The 13,253-nt window shown below is 32.9% G+C and overlaps 1 protein-coding gene across 3 annotated transcripts in view; it reads right to left on the bottom strand.

Annotated features, from left to right (window-relative positions):
• LOC143344899 (unconventional myosin-XVIIIa) overlaps positions 1-13,253 on the bottom strand; it is a 256,926-nt gene that overhangs the window by 149,862 nt on the left and 93,811 nt on the right. For 2 of the 3 annotated variants that reach the window (XM_076771483.1, XM_076771484.1), the window contains 6 exons: positions 12,715-12,903; positions 12,427-12,603; positions 8,519-8,719; positions 6,062-6,214; positions 2,928-3,511; positions 2,672-2,854 (listed from right to left, as the gene is read on the bottom strand). In XM_076771483.1, the coding sequence (XP_076627598.1) occupies positions 2,672-2,854; positions 2,928-3,511; positions 6,062-6,214; positions 8,519-8,719; positions 12,427-12,603; positions 12,715-12,903 (1,487 nt within the window). Of the gene's footprint in view, positions 1-2,671; positions 2,855-2,927; positions 3,512-6,061; positions 6,215-8,518; positions 8,720-12,426; positions 12,604-12,714; positions 12,904-13,253 lie in introns of those variants that run through there. The other variant, XM_076771485.1, reaches the window with a different exon arrangement.

Below are 13,253 nucleotides of genomic sequence, written 5' to 3'. Positions count from 1 at the left end.
GTACCAAAATTTAATACATCGCAATATTCTTTCGTTATAATGCATTCATTGTGAATTTGGCTGCTCGACACCGTCATTTTGTTTGTGTGTCGTTTGTTACGTATCCTGGTTACAAACGAAACAAACGGTAAACAATTTCTCATGAATCTTCCCATGCATTTACAGTGGAAAAGATATGTATTAAAGTATCCAAGTATCGAGTTATTAAGGTGTTGAAGCATTTTTTTAGAAATGGCCAGGGGTAAAGTTTTGAACGAAAAAGAGAAAGGACAGATATTGGCGTATAAAGACTCTGGAATGTCTGATCGAGAAATTGGTCGTCGCATAGGCAGATCTTGCAATGTGGTGAATCAGTTTATAAAAAATGGGAATGAAAAAATCACCTGGAAGACCAGGAAAATTAACACCACGCGATAAAAGAGCAATTATCGCGAGTGCATAAAATTTAACAATAGGAAGTCGACGATTACGCAACGAATTCGCGGCAAATGTTTCACACGTGACAGTATGGAATGTTTTAAAAGAATCTTCTAATCTTGTATACGAGAAAATGAAATCTGCCCCAACGCTTAAAAAGGAGCATTGCAAAAGACGTGTAACGTTTGCAGATTTGCATAAAACGTGGACCCATCAGTGGCATTCGGTATGTGCACATTTTTTAGCGAGGACGTTGCAATTTACATATTTTTAAATTTTTAGATTATTTGGTCCGATGAAAAGAAATTCAACTTGGATGGAGCAGATGGGTTGGCGAACTATTGGCACAATCTATGTACAGAACCGCGTTATTTTTCAAAGCGTAACTTTGCTGGAGGTTCTCTGGATTTGGCAAGACGACATTAGCCTTCCTTGATACACGACTCGATTAAAAAAAATATCAAGCTGTTTTAGAAGAACACCTTTTGCACCAATGAAGATACGATGCACATGCTTCTAGCTTCTTCCGATCCGTACATAAATAGTTTACGAACAGTGCCAAAGAAAAAGATGTTTGAACTCGACAACGATGCAATGGCTTTACTTGCAGAAGACAATGATTAGGTAATTACAAGATAATAATTACATAAATATAACTATTCTTGTTCTTCATATTTAATTTAAAACGTATTTTTCTTTAGAAATCAGTAAACTATTTGTTACATTTGTATAAATGTGATATACTTTGCAACGAGAAAAACATTTCTTAATTTTTCGTCATTTACCACAAATTATTACTTCATTTTGGATCAGCCATTTCGTTTTTTGAAATTTTCACTTCAGATTTATAATCAGCAACCTCAAAAACACGGGAATACCAATTTTTACGCAAATTGAATCTGTCATATTGATACTATCGTATTTTTTCTTCGATATAGGTAGTTCGAACCACTGTGCGGTGTTCTCTGGATTTGGCAAGACGACATTAGCCTTCCTTGATACACGACTCGATTCAAAGAAATATCAAGCTGTTTTCGAAGGACACCTTTTGCCCTATATTCGCCGTTTTTCGTCTGCAAAATTAACATTGATGCATGATAACGCAACAGTGCACGCTTCATCAAGCGCTAAACAATGGTTAAAAACTAAAAATATAGACACGTTAATATGGCCATCAAGGTCTCCTGATCTTAACCCGATTGAGAATTTATGGGGACAACTAGTACGCAATGTTTACGACGATTGTCGCCAATTGAATAGTGTAAAAGAGCTCAAAACGGCAATTACGAACGCTTGGGATCGCATTACTACTCGGCAACTCAGAAATCTTGTCGAATCTATGCCGAAGCGAATCAATTTATTAATTAAAAGTGCTGGAAAACCTATTAAATATTAATTTTAATTTTTACTTTGTTAAGAATTATTTAATCACTATGTATAAATATGTTTTTTAAAGTGAACCTATCATTTATTAACGGTTGAAATATGTTAAAATTATGATATTCTTATGTTACATCATTTTGAAATATTACTCGAAAACGAAATTTAGCAATCAGATTTGTTAATACAAGGACATTATATCTTGAAAGTTTCAGAGCAGTTGATACATTTCTTTAGAAGTTACGATAATAAATGTGAGTGAACCTATCATTTCCTAACACACTGTATTTCGTCGAAATTTTCGCAAAATTCAAAAATCATAATGGTGAATCACCATAGGAATGATCATTTGTACGATATTATAAATACTAAGAAGGCTCTCGCGAACGCTTTAGTAAATTTTAAATGTCTGAAATGTATTAATTTATATCACGTTATTTAAAATAAGATAACTTCATTCGAAAATCAATCCAGTAAACTGTATCTATGTTCTAATAATGATTTTGTTTAAAATAAGTAAGGTGACTTATGGACGAGAGAGTGTATATCGTCGGTGATACGTAATAACACGGTGTTTAATGTGTTAACATGGATATAAGCCAATAAAAAGTCACATGACTTATATTTTCAACTACTCCAAAATGCTAAAAAGATCGAGGTTTACACGTCCATATGTACAACAATCAAAACCAGATTTATGGCCGTTTAAACATCCTAATAAAAAACATTTGTCAAAAAACTTTTATACACGTGACTTATATTTTCAACTATTCCAGAATGCTAAAAAGTCACATCAAAATCGATCGGTATCGCTTTAGATAATACCCCTGTAAGTATCGTTTTAAGTCGTTTTATTTGATTATAATAAACACACCTGTCCTTCGGCGCCATCAGTGTTGTATGATGGAAAAGCAGTTGCAAGCGTTCGTGTAAATAATTATGACAAAGGTCTTCGAAGCCTGATCCGGTTTGTCTTCCACATGTGGCAGGATTCTGAAAACCTGGTGAATCACAAAGCAATAAAGTTGCTACCGTGTGTACAGAGGATGATATGGATCTGTGAATGCATAAAAAATAATATTACTAACATTATTCTTTGTTCGTTGTTCTATAAATGAAAAGAAGCATACCTATTAATAAGAGCTGCGATGCAATGGAATATTTCAGAATAAAGCCCAATGAGAAGACCTTCGAGAGCGTCAAAACCCGTTATGTCCTTACTTTGCTCTGTAGGACTTGGTGTCCGAAGAGCAGGTCTTGAAGTATTTGGCGTACCAGCACCACCTCCATTAGGGGAAAAGACTATTCTAATCAGTTCTTCGACAGTGGTACCCAACAGTGTAGCAGCTTTCTCTGCACATTCCACTTTTGCGAATTGCCAACGACTCTGAGAACTGGTACCGACTTTAACAGCACCAGCGCAACTCAGATGATATATACTAGTAAGTACCAGCCAAATAACTTTCTCATCAGCTTCAGAAATACCGAGAATCCTGAAAGCGGCCACGATTCGATTGAATTCTACCATGGCTCGTTGTTTGTCTTCGTGCTTCTGAAGAGGCGTAATGAACGGATTATTTTCTGCGACTAAATTAGTGAGATGCAATTCTTTCCTTAAGGCACCCTCAGCACCTGCTAGCAAACGGTACATCGCATGGAAAGTTGGATCACCGTTTGTCCTTTTCCCTATTCTTGACTTCTCCAAAAGTAGCACCTTGTCAACAAAAGACATATGATTCCATTAGTATCTTAAAATATTTAAACCACGAATTAAAAAGGTTTCACAAATAACTATTAATAATTATTATACAAAAGTTTTGATTGCAGTAGTTACGAAGAACCGAAATAATATTATAACTGTTACGAGTGGAAAAGATTTCAATCAATATCAATTCCTGTTACGGTTCTATAGAATCAATATTATTAGGACATCCCATAAGTTTCTTCCCTTTTTTGGATGCGAAATGAATACATGATATTTGTTGTTTAAGGTTGATTTATTGTGTTATATATGAACCGTTCTGTTCTATAACCTTCTTCCATCTCTCAGGAAGCCTCATTATGCCCTCTTTCCAAAATTGTTGAGGCTTACTTGCAAAATATTCATTTAGGTGCGTTTTTATTTTGCTTATGGATTTAAGAGATTTACCATGGAGAGAATTTTTTAAGGAGAGGAACAAGTAATAATCGGATGGAGCAAGGTCTGAGGAGTACGGAGGATGAGGTAGAACGTCCCAATCAAATTGTAATAATTTTTGCCTTACGGTCAATGCAACATGCGGTCTTGCATTATTGTGATAGAAAACAACGCCTCGTCGGTTCGCCAATTCTAGTCGTTTTTCTGCTATGGCGGCTTTCAATTGATCAAGTTGATTGCAATATTTGTCAGCATTGATCGTTTCACCTTGAGGAAGGAACTCGTAGTACACTACACCTTTCCAGTCCCACCAAATGCACAAAAGAACCTTCTTCGGATGAAGTCCAGGCTTCGCAACAGTTGAAGGTCTATTTTCCTTAAACCAAGTGCGTTTTCGATGCACATTTTGATACAAAATCCAAGTCTCGTCTCCAATGACAAGACTCTTTCATGTCTCTGAAGAAGCAAATCGCACATAGAGACACGGTTCATAAGGCCAGTCTCCGTCAATAGATGTGGAACCCAAACTTCATATTGATACGCATATCCCATCTTGATTAACACTAGATTTATGGTACACGTCAATTTGACACATTCAGATTCTAAACTTAACGTTATAGGACTCATAAATATTATTTGTTAGCAATTTATGTTGAATTGAATTGATGTAATGATATGGATGTATACTCTAATTAAAAGAAAAACTGCATTTTAATGCAACTGTCAATGTAGCGAATTATAATAAAAATATGCACAACGAGTGTCCGTAAACCTAGTATTAAATGCTTATGTACCGTTGTCTTGGGAATGTTAGTGGCATCCACTATCTCATGCACACTATATCGCAGATTTTCAGCGAGCATAGTCTTGATAAGGTCCGTATCCGTCGGTTTTCATCTTTCAACTCGAAATTGCCAGCTCTAAATTTCTTAAACCAATTGCGGAGAGTCGTAATAGTCGTAGTACCACTTCCGTAAACGGTGCAAATCTCGTCTGCAGTGTCCTTTGAACTATTGCCTTTTTTAAAGCAATGAAGCATAACATGCCGCAAATGCTTCTTTTGGCTCTCCATATTGAACGGTGCAGAAAACATTTTAAAAGAGACTTTGTCACCAACGAAACGTATTTTAAAAGAGCTCTGGAACGACTGAAACCGATGCCATAAATGGCTAAGAGATAAGCCTGCATGTTTATATAAACATAGCCAGCTAGAGTCATTGATAGCGTGGCGCGGAAGAAACTTATGGGACACCCTAATATATCCATTCTGAAACGGTTTTATATCAATTTTGAAACGATTCTATATCGGTTCTATAAAAATTACCTTTAAATTGTCGACAATGTCTACATCGACACCGAGTTTCATCGATAGTGTTCAAATAACAACATATTGAAAGTACTAATGAATATTAAGTCATTTAGATTTTCAATGTTTTCTTCTGTGGATACTTCTTCCTTTTCTTCATTCATAGCATTTTTGAAAAATTTAGTAGAGATTTCTTTAACAGAATTGACTATATTACTTACAATAGCATCATACATGTTTTGACATAAAAACTGTGGCATGTCCATTAGTTCACAAAACTTTTGATAACCTTTTATATCAAGTCCTAAAACTATCATAGTAAATATGAAACCTTTGCTAATTTCATATGTGTGTCCAACGAAAGAACATATGTTTCGAATACGACTTATTTTATTTAAGTTTAAATACTTATCGCTCTTAATGAAAGTAATGAAAGATTATGTATCCAAAGAATGTGGTGTCACAAAATCTTCTCTATTGGACAAACGTTGCGAACTGAGAATGAAATCAGGAAAATGAACTGTTATTGACACTTTTTATACGAATGTTAATTTTGTCTTTGAAATTTTCAGGACAAACATGGCGATATTTACTAACGACAGCATGTTTTACGTTTTAACATAATGAAAACATATGATCCAGAGTAGAGCCTCATTGTAGAAAAAGTACTAATAAAAAGCACATTACAGTATAAATGTTTAGTGTAGCAAATGTAAAGTTGGTGTACCGAGTTTGAAATTCTTTGAATCAATGGCTAACTTTCAAAATGAAAAAACTTTAATTTGTTGGTACATACATACGTGATGAAATAACTGCATTACCTGCAAAGAGGCAGACGCTATTTGCCCAGATTGATCGAAGTCTAAACTGAAAAGTTGTGTGAAGCGTGTTGCATTTGAGTTCATGTGTGTTCTACTATTTCCAAAAGCTTCCAAAACTGTGAAGACAGCGTTCAGTTTCTCGGTGGTCAAGACCTTTAAAAATACAGTAATTAATATAAATTATAAAAACTAAAATTAAATTATTGTAAAAATAAACGTTTTACAGAAATTATTATAGTAATCGATGGATTCGGTGGAAAACAGGCATATACCACACTTTCATAACATTAGAGAAGAGTACATTGAACAAAATTTATATTTTTATAAAGTATACAATACGGGATCATATTTATTTTAAGTAATACACAAATTATGTAATAAAAGACGACTGTTATTAAATTTTAATTGTAAAATTTATTTTATTATTATATTTGTTTTAAATTTTTCATCTATATTTTTGTATTTTTGTTCCACTTTACTACTATCGTATCGTAATTTATGATGAAATGGAACATATACAGGAGACATAAATTGTATTGAAATCTGTAAATTTCTAAATTATTATTATTATTAATATTTTATGGAAATTCATGAGTCTTATTTAGATTCATTGTCCTTAATATCTCGTCTTGGGAATTAATTTTTTCAATCCCTTATAGAAAAAAATGCAGTCACTTATAAATGTACAGGGTGTTAGGCTACCCCTGGGAAAAATTTTAATGGGAGATTCCAGAGGCCAAAATAAGACGAAAATCAAGAATATCAATTTGTTAACTGAGGCTTCGTTAAAAAATTATTAAAAAATTTCAAATCGTACATTGAACAAAATTTATATTTTTATAAAGTATACAATACGGGATCATATTTATTTTAAGTAATACACAAATTATGTAATAAAAGACGACTGTTATTAAATTTTAATTGTAAAATGTATTTTACTATTATATTAGTTATTAAATTTTTCATCTATATTTTTGTATTTTTGTTCCACTTTGCTACTATCGTATCGTAATTTATGATGAAATGGAACATATGTAGGAGAAATAAATTGTATTGAAATCTGTAAATTTCTAAATTATTATTATTATTAATATTTTATGGAAATTCATGAGTCTTATTTAGATTCACCGTCCTTAATATCTCATTTTAGGAATTAATTTTTTCAATCCCTTATAGAAAAAAATGAATATCAATTTATTAACTGAGACTTCAAATCAAGAATATCAATTTGTTAACTGAGACTTCAAATCAAGAATATCAATTTGTTAACTGAGGCTTCGTTAAAAAGTTATTAAAAAATTAAATTACAAAATTTCAAATCATTCTGAAAAAATTATGTTTGGTTGCAGAGATCAATTACAATCGTTTTTGATGAATACACATACCCCTAGCCATAAAATTCTAGCCACTTTCGAAAAGAAAATTCGGGTATGATAGTCAAATCATTCTAAAAAAATTATTTTCGATCGCAAGGGTTGATTATGATCATTTTTGGTTATTACACATACAGGGTGTTAGGTCACCCCTGGGAAAAATTTTAATGGTAGATTCCAGAGGTCAAAATAAGACGAAAATCAAGAATATCAATTTCTTGACTGAGCCCTCGTTAAAAAGTTATTAACAATTAAATTAAAAAATTTCAAATAGGTCTGGAAAAATTATTTTCGGTTGAGGGGGTCAATTACAATCATTTTTGGTCATTACACATACCCCTAAAATCCTACCTACTTTCGAGAAAAAAATTCGAGAAAGTACTGAAATTTTTAGACGAAATTAAAAAATTTACAATCATACTAAAAAAATTATTTTCGGTTGTGGGGTTCAATTACAATAATTTTTGGTCATTACACATACCCCTGAAATCCTACGCACTTTCGAGAAAAAAATTCCTTACCGAAAATCTAGTTATTCGACGAAAAAACAAAATTTCAAATCGTTCTGGAAAAATTATTTTCGGTTGCGGAGCTCAATTGCAATCATTTTTGGTCATTACACATACCCCCGAAATCCTAGCCACTGTCTAGAAAAAAATTCGAGAATATGTGAAATTTTACGATGAAAAAAAAAAATTTCAAATCGTTCTGGAAAAATTATTTTCGGTTACGGGGGTCAAATGCAATCATTTCTGGTGAATAGGCATATCCCCGAAATCCTGCACATTTTCGAGAAAAAAATTCAGTACTGGTGAAACTTTAAACGTTAATAACTTCTTAACAAAGCCTCCATTAACAAATTGGTATTCTTGATTTTCATCTTATTTTGGCCTCTAGGATCTTCCATTAAAATTTTTCCCAGGGGTGGCCGAACATCCTGTATATGGTTGAATGGCAGTCAACATATAATTATAATTAATATTATATTATAATAAAATTATACATACACTATAATTTTGTTTCTTACAATATTTTCTAAAAAAGCTTATATCGGTAATGTACAAGTACTAACATTTTTATTTACCTTGTTAACTGTGCCTGCAGCCAATACAAGGTAATGAAGAACATGTTTAAAGTTTGTGGTTTTGCCTGATCCACTACGTCCGAGAAAAACTAAGGAATGGTCCCTTCGTGTTGCTAACATTCCTTTATAGGCTGTTTGCGCCATTGCGTAAACATGCGGTGGCATATCTTCAGTCTTACATCCCCTGAACATTAGCGCCACCTTGAACAAATTGGAATATTTCGATTATAAAAAAAAATAATATACAGTGAATGTAAAAAGTATTCGTACACTAGTAAATTTGAACGAAAACTTTGCAGAACTTTGTTTATTACAAAAGTATGTTAACAAAAACATACATACATATTCTTAGAAATCTCTGGAACAAATGTCATTAACTACAAATTATTCATTTATAATTATTATGAAAATGTTAACAAATTTCCAGAAATTGGCGTGAAATATACGTGTAATAAGTATTCGTACACTTCTAATTTTACAACAAAAACTATAGATTTTAATACATAAACGTAACAAAAATCAGTCTATTTGCTATTTTAGTATCTAGTGGGATTTCCTTTAAATTGTATAATCGCTTGAAGCCTTTGCGGCATTGATTTACTAAATTTTTGGTTATAGTACTAGAAATTTTGTTCCATTCCTCTGAAAGTGCATTTTTTAAATCTTGTTTCGAAGAAATGTGATGATCTCGAATTTTTTCTTCAAGATGACTCCATAAGTGCTCTATCACATTTACGTCTGGAGACTGTGGAGGGATTTTTAATTGCTGCGGCACGTTATATAGGATCCACTGACGTGTACTATAAGCATTATGCTTCGGATCATTATCTTGCAAAGATATATAATTGTCCTGTAACTGCATTTTATTTGCACTAACCTGAAGATGCTCTTTTAGAATATCGATGTACATTTTGTGATCCATGATACCATCGATAAAAAGGAGGGATCCAACCCCGCTCGCACTCATACAGCCCCAAACAGTGACTGATCCTCCTCCATGTTTTACGGTCGGCCTCAAATTTCTTTTTTCATACTCGGTATTTTTTTCCGCCATACTGTACATCGTCCATCTGACCCAAATATGTTAAATTTACTCTCATCAGTAAATACTGGGAAAAATTTTAATGGGAGATTCTAGAGGCCAAAATAAGACGAAAATCAAGAATACCAATTTGTTGATGGAGACTTCGTTAAGAAGTTACTAACGTTTAAAGTTCCGCCAATACAGAATTTTTTTCTCGAAAGTGGGTAAGATTTCGGGAGTATGTCTATTCACCGAAAATGATTATAATTGACCCCCGCAACCGAAAATAATTTTTCCAGAACGATTTGAAACTTTTCAATTTCGCCGAAAAATTTAGGCACCCCTTTGTCGATTTTCCTCAAAAATTCGTTTTTGATTTTTAATAATTTCGCTTGATGTCCTACAGAAAAATTGTTTAATACTTTTTTGTAGGCACCTATGGGCTCTACTTCAGAAAAAAGTTTCATTGAAATATATTCACTATTATAGGAGTTATGACTATATAAGTTGAAAATTGGACCATTTTTATGGGGGTTTTCTAACATTACGGGGCCAAGGAACAACCTTTCCAATATTTTTATACTTGTTACATATTCTACACTAAAATACGCGGCGTTTGGCTTTTTGAACATTAAAATTGTCCAATCCGTTCAGAAGTTATGACGTTTTAAAGATTCGCATGAAAATTCGGGCAAACATTTCTGGCCAGAAATTATATTTTCGGTAAGGAATTTTTTTCTCAAAACTGAGTAGGATTTCGGGGGTATGTGTAATGACCAAAAATGATTGTGATTGACCCCTACAACCGAAAATAATTTTTCCAGAAAGATTTGAAACTTTTCAAGTTCACCCGAAATTTTGGGCACCTACCCCCTAGTCGATTTTCCTCAAAAATTCGTTTTTGATTTTTAATAATTTCGCTTGATGTCCTACAGAAAAGTTGTTTAATACTTTTTTGTAGGTACCTATGGGCTCTACTTCAGAAAAAAGTTTCATTGAAATATATTCACTATTATAGGAGTTATGGTTGTTTGAAAATTGGACCATTTTTATGGGGTTTTTCTAACATTATGGGGCCAAGGAACAACCTTTCTAATATTTTTATAACTACTACATATTCTACACTAAAATACGGGGAGTTTGGCTTTTTGAACATTAAAATCGTCCAATCCGTTCAGAAGTTATGACGTTTTAAAGATTCGCATGAAAATTCGGGCAAACATTTCTAGCCTGAAATTATATTTTCGGTAAGGAATTTTTTTCTTGGAAATGGTTAGAATTTCGAGGGTATGTCCATTGACCAAAAATTATTATAATTGGTCTCTGCAATCAAAAATAATTTTTTTAGAACGATTTAAAATTTTTTAATTTTGTTGAATAATTTCACACCTTCTCGAATTTTTTTCTCCAAACTGGGTAGGATTTCCGGGGTATATCTATTCATCAAAAATGATTATAATCGACCTTTGCAATCGGAAATAATTTTTTTGGGACAATTTGAAAAATTTTTTTTTTCGCCGAAAAATCTCACCACCTACCCGAATTTTTTTCTCGAAGAAGGGTAGGATTTCGGGGATATGTCTATTCATCAAAAATAATTGTAATTGACCCCCGCAACCGAAAATAATTTTTCCAGAACGATTTGAAATTTTTGAATTTAATTGTTAATAACTTTTTATCAAAGCTTCCATCAACAAATTGGTATTCTTGATTTATGTCTTATTTTGGCCTCTAGAATCACCCATTAAAATTTTTCCCAGGGGTGGCCGAACACCCTGTATAATACGGTTCCAGTACTCCATAGGAACATTAACGTACTCTTTCGCGAATTGCAATCGTTTCTTTCTATTAATTTCATTTACGAAATATTTCTTACGAACTACTCTGCCGTGGTATCCTCTATCCCGTAAAAAATTACGCACTGTGCTACTGCACACATTAATGTCCAGATCATTTTTAAGTTCAGCTGTGATTTTCACCGCACTTATCTTTAGATTTTGCTTTATTTTTCGAATTATCCATCAGCCGGTATACTCATTTATTATTCGTTTATGTCCGTTTCTTGGATTATTTTTTACAGTTTTTCGATCGCCATATCTGTCGATGATTCCTTGAATCGTGGACCTCGATCTATTTAAAACTTTAGAAATTTCACTCAGTGTTTTACACTTATTATGTAAATTTATAACAATTTTCCTTTCTTCTTCAGAGGTTTCCTTGCGTTTTCGTCCCATTTTACTGATAATTTCGTTTATAATGTTTGAATTTAGGATACTACCTATACCGACAGCGTCTCCAGACATACTGATGCTAAGTATGTTTACATATCATAGATTATCTTGTAATCGTTCCATGTGAAATGTTACGAATCAAAGACTGTACGAATACTTATTACGCGTATATTTTAGGTCAATTTCTAGAAGTTTGTTAATATTTTCATAATAAATATAAATAAATAATTTGTTGTTAATGACATTTGTTCCAGAGATTTCTAAGAATATGTATGTATGTTTTTGTTAACATACTTTTGTAATAAACAAAGTTCTGCAAAGTTTTTGTTCAAATTGACTAGTGTACGAATACTTTTTACACTCTCTGTATATTAGAGTAGAAATACTGTTGTAACGAAAACATACATTACTTTCATATGCTTAGTGCTCAACGTGGTTGAGTATACCCACGTATGCGACCATACAATGCGTAATGTACTCATAAAATATATTACGGTGGTACTCAAGTAAATGAATTTATTTCCACAATACTAAATTATAAAAAAAAAACGCGACATTACAGAACTATAGTATAGATCTAAAACATCGAATCGTTAAATAATTTCAGCAAACGATATCGAGAAAAAGTAAATCAATTTAAAACGATCACTTGCCTTTTCTGAGTAAATCGCCAATGGCACTACCGGATTGATAATGATCATACTATCTCCTGCATACGTGTGTATTAAATTACTAGCATAGCGTTGCCTCAGTGTGTGAAGAACGGAAGATTCATTTAAGAACCGTAAACGCGAGAGCTCCTCGGCCTTGTCGAATTGTGGGGGATTAGCCTATGGACAAAATTAACAATCAATTTGATTTAAATGTTTATTTGAGTACGCATGTTAGAAACTTTTGTATTTTCTATACTTTAATGATTTTACTTTCAAGTTCAACGATACCTTTTCGACATCCTCTTCGTCGACAAGAAGTTCATCCCCGGAAGACACTAAACGAATTTTCAATTTTCCCGTATCCGGATCTGCTGAATTGTACTTTGTCGCAAGAGTGAAGCCACCTCGATGCAACAACCAAATAGTTTCAAAATTTAGCCATGCTTGTTCTTGCGCCAAGTGCTCTTCTGTACGTGCCTAGCAACAAAAAGTATAAACCATATAACACACTGCATGCTGAATAAAATTACTACAGTATCCGGACAAAGTTTTGATACACCACTAGAAACAAAATAAATTATAGGAAATTAACGCAACTCTTAAACGAGATAATATTTTATTAAGATTTAAGCATTTTGTTGCAAATTATAATATTATACAGAGTGTTCGGCCACCTCTGGGAAAAATTTTAATGGGAGATTCTAGAGGCCAAAATAAAACGAAAACCAAGAATACCAATTTGTGTCAGGGGTGGTCGAACACTCTGTATATCTGTATTTATTGTGTAATAATGAGAAAAGAAATGAATATTGCTTAACATAAAAAAA

The sequence above is a fragment of the Colletes latitarsis genome, chromosome 8 (genome assembly GCF_051014445.1).
Source record: "Colletes latitarsis isolate SP2378_abdomen chromosome 8, iyColLati1, whole genome shotgun sequence".
NCBI lineage: Eukaryota > Metazoa > Arthropoda > Insecta > Hymenoptera > Colletidae > Colletes > Colletes latitarsis.
This window is presented reverse-complemented; position numbering and strand designations above follow the sequence as displayed.